Source organism: Branchiostoma belcheri, unplaced genomic scaffold, assembly GCF_001625305.1.
Source record: "Branchiostoma belcheri isolate BF01 breed outbred unplaced genomic scaffold, Haploidv18h27 scaffold115, whole genome shotgun sequence".
Taxonomy (NCBI): Eukaryota; Metazoa; Chordata; class Leptocardii; order Amphioxiformes; family Branchiostomatidae; genus Branchiostoma; species Branchiostoma belcheri.
Genome location: NW_017802547.1, coordinates 960,366 through 968,810, shown reverse-complemented (window position 1 = coordinate 968,810; position 8,445 = coordinate 960,366). Strand labels below are relative to the sequence as shown.

General features: G+C 42.6%; 1 protein-coding gene across 1 annotated transcript in view; it reads right to left on the bottom strand.

The window, feature by feature from the left end:
- Positions 1-6,866: 6,866 nt before the first annotated feature.
- The window catches only part of LOC109462310 (PHD finger protein 14-like), an 11,335-nt gene continuing 9,756 nt past the window's right edge, over positions 6,867-8,445 (bottom strand). The window contains exons 19-21 of the mRNA XM_019758840.1: positions 8,318-8,415; positions 7,895-8,003; positions 6,867-7,045 (exon numbers count right to left, since the gene is read on the bottom strand). Of these exons, the coding sequence (XP_019614399.1) occupies positions 6,953-7,045; positions 7,895-8,003; positions 8,318-8,415 (300 nt within the window). The 3' untranslated portion in view covers positions 6,867-6,952. The remainder of the gene's footprint in view (positions 7,046-7,894; positions 8,004-8,317; positions 8,416-8,445) is intronic.

Below are 8,445 nucleotides of genomic sequence, written 5' to 3'. Positions count from 1 at the left end.
AAGACCACCAAACCCCCAGTTCTATAACCCCGCTACGGAGGCTAATCAGAAAACAGCCGAAGACCACCAAACCCCCAGTTCTATAAGCCTGCTAAGGAGGATTGGAAGAGTTGTAACTTTAAGGCTGAACTCTGAAGGTCTATTTATTTATCACCATGGTGATGGACGGTCTGAGAGGTCAGAGGTTACGGGGACACACCCCGCCAGCTGGCTCTCCCGACTGTGACGTCATCGGCCTTTCTACCCGGCTTTTAATTAAGTAGCTTCGCCGGACGGACGTGCTGCATTGGCTTATGTGCGTGTTGAGATGCGGTTATCATTGGGGGTTTTGAACTGGTGGCAGTCTAAGGTGTTTTCTGGTCTTCGCATCACATGCCCAAACCATCTGAGTATCGCTCTTAAGCATCTCACTTCAAAGGACACCAGGAGAAGTTCATCCTATTTTTCAGGGTCCTTGTTTCAAATGCATATGTAGGAATTGGCAGAATAAGTGCTTGGAACAGCCGTACTTTGAGGTTTTTGCTAATATCCATTCGGTTCCATACTGTTTTTCTGAGTCTACTAAATGCTGAGGCAGCAAGCGCTAATGTCGCTAGTGGTGCCAGGGACGACACTTCCAAGAAAGACAACTACTATGTCTTCTATCATGATGTGATGCATGCAGAGCATCGCTCTTAAGCATCTCATTTGATAGGGTTTCATCTGATTTGATTGGGCGATAATTGCGCGCGGAAATAGTCGCCGGAGCAATTTGCCACAAACGGCGGCTGAACCAGTAGGTAATGTGATCCGCGCGCAAACACGGGTCATCAAGCGATCTAGCCTCTACCAGGCACCGCGGATCGCTGGAAAAATGGTAGAAATTGGCCGAAATAAAGGAATAATATACCAGAGAAGAAACCGGGCCATAGATGATCCAATTCGCGACCCACGGGATCTTCTACGGCCCGGGATCTTCTCTGGTATACTATCCCTTTATTTCGGCCAATTTCTACTATTTTTCCAGCGATCCGCGGTGCCTGGTAGAGGCTACAATCGAGCGGCTTCTGTTGTGTTGTGTAAAGGACCACGTTTTATCCAGAACCGTGCTCAGGCACAGTTCTGGATAGTCCATACAAATCCAGAGCCGAGCCTGGAGTTATTCAGTATTGTATCCAGAACTGCAGAACAACACTTGGTGCCTGTCCTTGGTGCTGAACTCCTGGTGCAGAAATGTTTCCAGATGGTAACTTGAAAACTGTTGTCTCCAGAACTGTGCTTTATCCAGAGCCATGCTCTGGCAGGGTTCTGGATAGTCCACTCGTATCCAGAACCGGGAATATTAAAAATATAGCGGGTAATGCGATCTGATCTATATTCCAACATCTAATCACCAGACGTGGTGACGGCACACTCAAGTTTTTTCAACTTATATTAATGCCAGTACCAACACAGGGACAGTACAATACTCATTTCCACATGAGCGAAGTAAGGAAAGTCGTGTAAAGTGCCTTTCCCAAGGGCACAAGATCGGTGGCATGTCAGGACTCGAACCCGGGACCTCTTGGTTCCGAGTCGAGCACTATGCTGCCGCTACGCCACGCGACCCCACAACTTGTATTTTAGGAGATTCCTGATACAAAATCCACCAATCCTTCCATCATTATTTCTATAATTGCCATTCGCGCTCATTTTCGCCAAATTGCCTCTGGAAGAAACTCAATTCCGTGTTATTCATTTCTCGATAATTGTAATTAGACCGATTCGCAGCGCAGTGAAGCACTGGTTAAGGCCACAGCAAGTAATTTTTATGGATGACATTAGCGCGCGCATTGATTTCGCCTGATTATGAAAAAAAGAAAAAGAGATTTTGTTGCCTTCTGACAGTGGTCAGCAATTGATGTCTGTTGCCATGCCGGAAGGTGGATGGCAGATAACTATGAAGAGAGGAGATAAGAAAAGGCTCTGATTTAATGTTTTGTTTCTTACTTTGATGCAGTGATAAGTGATGCTGGCTGTGTATATGTGATGTTCCCACTGAATATAAACCATTTGTACAATGATTGAGTCAAAATTTTTAATTGTAGGAACCTTGTTTTTTCGTCCCGCCTTGTTTTTTTCACCCGCTCGCATTAGAGTTTGAGTCTGCGGAGGATGTCATCCATAAAATTTACTTGTTGTGGCATCAGACCGATTGACAGCGTAGTGAAGCACTTGTCAAGTCTAAAGCGTGTAGCGCTGGCAGCTTAATTAACCTGACGTTCCATACTTCATATATCACGAGAATCTAAGAAAAAACACTTCAAAATATCACGAGGATCTAAAAAACACTTCAACATTTCCTCTTGAAGCTCAAGGTATTATTTTTTCTGTTTCTATACGTTTATTTATTTGTCTAGTGACAGAAACGCTCGACGGCTAAGATAGAATACAAAGAATATTAGATACAGAATAAAATATACACAGGATATTAATTTTTCCGTTTATAGTAGTGATTATATCAGAACCGAGCCCGCAACAATCCATATGTGGAACGTGCAGCGCCTGTACTTAAGTGTTAACGCCACCAGCGTACAGTAAGGCAACAGCAAGCAAGTTTTATGGATGACATCAGCGCGCGCATTGATTTTCGACTGATTTTGGAAAAAACAAAAACAAAAAAATTTGTTGCCCTCTGACAGCTACAAAGGTACAATGAGGTAACAATGCCTGGTATATTAAATACAGAATGAAATATGCAGACTATTGTTTTTTTTTCAGTTTATAGACGTAATAATATTACCGAGCAATAGTAATGCAGACCGTTCCCGCGCCTGTACTTAAGTCTATACGCTAGCAGCGTACAGTGAGATAATAATGGCTGGTATGGATGTTCCATTGTTTCCACCTACATGGGTTTTATTAAGGTACGCTCCTCACGTGTATCTGTATCTGTACACGGAGTGTGTTATGCCAAAGGGCGGTTATACAGGCTTTAAAGATACAGATAGATACATAGCGCGTGTCCTTGGGTCCTAAATACTAAACGTTAACTCTGTATCAGTGTTAAACGTAGTTGTTGAAAAGAGCTAGGGGGATTTTCCCGGTACAATGAACCTGTAAATACTGTACACAGCGCCTGTCCTTGGTACTGATAGGTATATTAAGCTTTCCGTGGCAAATATTCGTGATGGTGATTAGAATTAGAAATGAGCAGCGTCAATTTTCATTTTTCATGCGTGTCCTTCAGCACCACCTGTCGTTTAGCCTGGGGCATTTTTCCCGCCACAAAAAGGACAAAGCCAAGCTTCATGTACCATTGTTAGAACAATTTGTCCCTTGTCTCCAAAATCTAGCCTCTACAGCATGCCAAAAACTGGTTTTTTTTGGGGTCTTCAGGGTCTTTTGGAGCTTTAATGTGCTATTTTCTGATTGCATATAGACAACATAGCCAACCTGGTTGAATATCCCCCGTTTTTAGAACTGGGCTAATCAGAAAACAGCCGAAGACTACCAAAACAAACCCCCAGTTCTATAAGCCTGCTACGGAGGCTAAGCTCCATATACCAGCAGATTTAGAGCAATTGGTCCTGCTTAAGCTTTGTCCCAACATTCTTGTCAAAAGCCGGTCTCCTTTTGAAATTGATATAGTAGCTTCCTAGAACGTACTGTACTGTTGCTGTTAATATCAAAATATAATATTCTATATATATTCTATTTCAGCCGAAGACAAGGATAAAAACGTGTTCAGTCAGGAGAGATATATTTGTGTGGCACAGCGTTCAAGCTAGTTGGTATGCATGCGAGACTTACCCCAAATAAATGTTTATATTATAGAAACATAATTAATATCTAATATTCTGTATACTTGTAATATTCATTTTCAGCCATGGACAAGAATATAAAGCGTTTTCAGTCAGGAGAAAATATATTGAAATTTATGTTGTGTGTCACAGCGTTCGCGCTGGATGCCATCTACTTGTACATGCGAGACTTACCCCAAATAAACGTCCATAATACAGAAATATAATTAATATATAGCATAATTTATATATAATATTCTATATACTTATATATGTAATTGGTTAATATATAATATTCTATATACTATTCTATGTACTTATTCTATATGTGTGTGGAACGCTAGATGCTATCTACTTATACATGCGAGACTTACCCCACATCCAGGCTGCGAACACCCAGAGCACAAGCGGGACCATACCGGCTTCTTAAAACACTCCTGGACTTAAGGAAGGAACGTCCGACAACTTGAGACGTTCTGACGTCGATTCCTTAGCTCCCAAGACGTCCAGACATCGCGGTAAGAAGAATTTAAGAAAGGAAGGTGGTAAGAAACACCCGGTAGTACCGACTACAGAGGAGCGAGCTGGTTTTTAGCGGCGGTGTCATATGTTCGATTATGGTTTATGCAAATGAGTTGGAACCTCCCATGGGACTGTGTATGGGGTAGAAGCGGCGCATGGATGGATATTTATCTTCCTGTTCGCACATAAACTGATAGGCCACACCGCCTTGATTTTATGGATGACATCCCCTGAAGACCCCCAAACTAGTGCGCGCGGGCGAAAAAAAAACAAGATGGGCCAAAAAAACAATGTTCCTACATTTTAAAATTTTGCCTCAATCATTGTATATGTACATGTTTTTTTTGTAGTAAGATCACATATACACAGCCGGTATCACATATCACTGCATTAAAGTAAGAAACAAAACATTAAATCAGGCAACAGACAATTTTGCCCATTTTTGGCATGTAGACCACTGTCAGAAGGCAACAAAATTATTTTTTTTCAAAATCAGGCGAAAACTAATGCGCGCTGATGTCATCCATAAAATTTAAATGCTGTGGCCTGATGGCAATTTATAATGTCTGTACGATCCACTCAGCGAGTTCCCGGTTATCCTAATATCTAATAAGGCGATCCATACATTTGTACACCACTTTATCAATCAGGGCCACTACGGAGTCAGCGAATATCCTATCATATAGTCCTGTGGGATATCAGGCCACACCGAATTAATTTTATGGATGACGTCCACGCGCGCATTGATTTTCGCCTGTTATAAAAAAAAAAAAAAAAAAAAAAAAAAAAAGAATCACGTCCTCCAAGGCTCTAGCCTGGCACTAGGCCTGGGTAGTCCATGGTAGTTAGCGACAATACGGAGCCGGTGGTAACTCTGGAGGATGCGGCACCCAGGCTACCGAAGCTCAACGACTCAAGAACTCGTACATACGTACAGTGCCGATTCATAAATTCCGCAAAAAGCCAGCATGTGCCGGCTTGTCGTGTAGCTCGCTATGTACTGCCGCAAATTCATACCATCTTTGTGTTCCATCTCGCATTAGATTTGGAGTCTGCAGAGGATTTCATCCATAAAATTGACTTGCTGTGGCCTTGCCATAAATATTGCAGAAGCATGTATGCGTTGGGAACATTGGCATATTCATAGTCATCAGGCACGCTGTGCTGCACGTGGGGAATGTTAAAAGCATCGGTGGAAAATTAAATGGCAGAGCGACGAATCAAACAAAACATCAGTATGTTATAGCCTCCATAGCATGCCAAAAACTGGTGGTTTTGGGGGTCTTCAGGATCTTTTATGTGCTATTATCTGATTGCATATAGACTACATAGCCGGCCTGGTTGAATTACCCCCGTTTTTAGAACTGGGCTAATCAGAAAACAGCCGAAGACTACCAAACCCCCAGTTCTATAAGCCTGCTACGGAGGCTAGGTATGCTAGAAACTACTACTCTCCAAGCAGAGGTTTGGGATTTTGCTTATCTTTAGGCTTTTTTGTCGGGCTTCCTGGAGTCTCTCTTTTTTGGTACAGCAACGAATGAAACAACTCGTCGATATGCTAGAAACACCGCCATTGTGAAAGCACATTTTCATTTCATACTATGTAGTGACAAGAATTTTAATAATTTCTATTTGGGACTGGGATACCTCAGTAATGTTAGTTAACAAATTTTATATTATATATAGAAACACTTGGCATTTGGTACCGCATATGTCCCTATGATGTAAGAATGCCTATGACACTTCGTTCCGGAATGCATTGTTAACAGTAAAAACTAGCACTGTGAACCAAGTAACAGTGCACTATGAACTAGTGCACTGTGCACAAAGTAACATCTAGCGTCAGTGCACAGTAAACCAGTCAGAATTGCCCTGATGAAGATGACAGACGGTCATCGAAACGTCGGCTCGTGAAAAATAAATGGTTGTGATCAAAGAACTTTGCTATTCATGTGTAGTGTGTTGTAAGGTACATGTAGACTTTGTTGTTAGAAAGTCAGTAGAAAACTCAGTGCAAACGTAGTACTCAAAAAAGTTTATTGTCATGGTTATAATAACTTGAGTAGACTGACACATATGTATGACACAACACCTCACATTTTCACATTTTCACAGTAAGATGAACTTGACCATGAGAAGATCAGTAAACTCTGACGGTACCATTTTTGTCTGAGTTTTATGCTTAACTGGTAACATCTGAAAAAAAAGCTTGTGTGTATTCAGTCAGAAAATGAGCTGGAATCTCTGTCAGTTTTTCTGTAAGTATGGGCTCAAAATACTGGGTGGTGCACCCAAATTTGGAGCTGTACACCCAATATTTTTTTTCTGTGGGTGCACCAGTGCATTTTTATACAGATAGTAGGAATGTTATTTCAGAGAATTCTGCAACCAAGAAATTCGATCTTGTAGACGATGTGGGCCCCCGTCGCGGTTACCAGATACCTTTGACCCAGTGTTGACGTCACACTTTAAAGAAGCCACGTGACAAGCTTCACTGGGTCAGTCTACTGAGGAAGACCAGAGTGACTGGTAAAAAGCTCTAGGTGAGAGAATTTTTTGTGTTGGACTAAAAGTTTTAATCTTTTCCTGTTATCAAACAAATGGAATGTAACTTGAACTTGAAGGAGCAGGGTGAAACCAAGGGTATAATGTCCTTGAAGAAACCTTCTCTAAGACATTTTCTCGTCTTCCTTATCCTCTGTCTTCTCTGTAAGATGCAGTTTGGCTTTCTTGGGAGGAGTTGGTATGGGGTCCTCATCCTCCTAAGATGGGAAACAAGAAAATATGGATGCGTTAGATGTGCAAATATCAGGTGTAACAATAGCCTCCATAGCACGCCAAAAACTGGGGGTTTTGGGGGTCTTCAGGGTCTTTGGGAGCTTTTATGTGCTATTTTCTGATTGCACAAAGACAACATAGCCAGCCTGGTTTAATTACCACCATTTTTTAGAACTGGACTAATCAGAAAACAGCCGAAGACCACCAAACCCACAGTTCTATAAGCCTGCTACGGAGGCTAATCAGAAAACAGCAGAAGACCACAAAACCCCCAGCTCTATAACTTATTAAGCCTGCTACGGAGGCTAATCAGAAAACAGCCGAAGACCACCAAACCCCCAGTTCTATAAGCCTGCTACGGAGGCTAATCAGAAAACAGCCGAAGACCACCAAACCTCCAGCTCTATAAGCCTGCTACGGAGGCTAACCAGAAAACAGCCGAAGACCACCAAACCCCCAGTTCTATAAGCCTGCTACGGAGGCTAATCAGAAAACAGCTGAAGACCACCAAACCCCCAGTTCTATAAGCCTGCTACGGAGGCTAATCAGAAAACAGCTGAAGACCACCAAACCCCCAGTTCTATAAGCCTGCTACGGAGACTAATCAGAAAACAGCCGAAGACCACCAAACCCCCAGTTCTATAAGCCTGCTACGGAGGCTAATCAGAAAACAGCCGAAGACCACCAAACCCCCAGTTCTATAAGCCTGCTACGGAGGCTAGTATTATTGATTGATTGATAACTCACAAACTTGTCAGTTCTGATGAGAGGCCCACTCAGGATTAGTGATTGATTGATAGATATATTGATTGATAGATTGATGAATAACTCACGGATATGTCACAGTTCTGACAGACCCATCCGTAGCCGAAGCACTTTGGTGAGCGAGTTAGCGGCGGGTCCAGGCAGGCGAAGTGGAAACACAGCTGGCAGTCGTCACACCTGGAAACAAACAAACAAACAAATAAACAAACAACATGAGCACAGTTGGCAGTCGTCACACCTGGAAACAAACAAACAAATAAACAAACATGAACACAGCGACTATCCAGAACCATGCCTGATCCTAACCCTAACCCATTCGGGCATAGAACTAGACAGGCACGGTTCTGGATAGTCTCTGCAGATCCAATGGTTCTGGATACACATGGATTATCCAGAACCATGCCAGTTCTGGATACTAGTATACTAAAGCTGCTATGCCTGGTGCCCTGCAGTACCAGTATTAACAGGTAGGTGGCAGTGCTGTACTGTACCTGACCAGACAGGCGTTGTCCCCAGTCTGCCAGCACACACAACATTCCGTCCTCACGTCTGTGTCTCTCACACGCCGCTCTCGCCGCTTCTCTGGCTCCTAAAAGTAGAAATTATTTTTACAATGTAT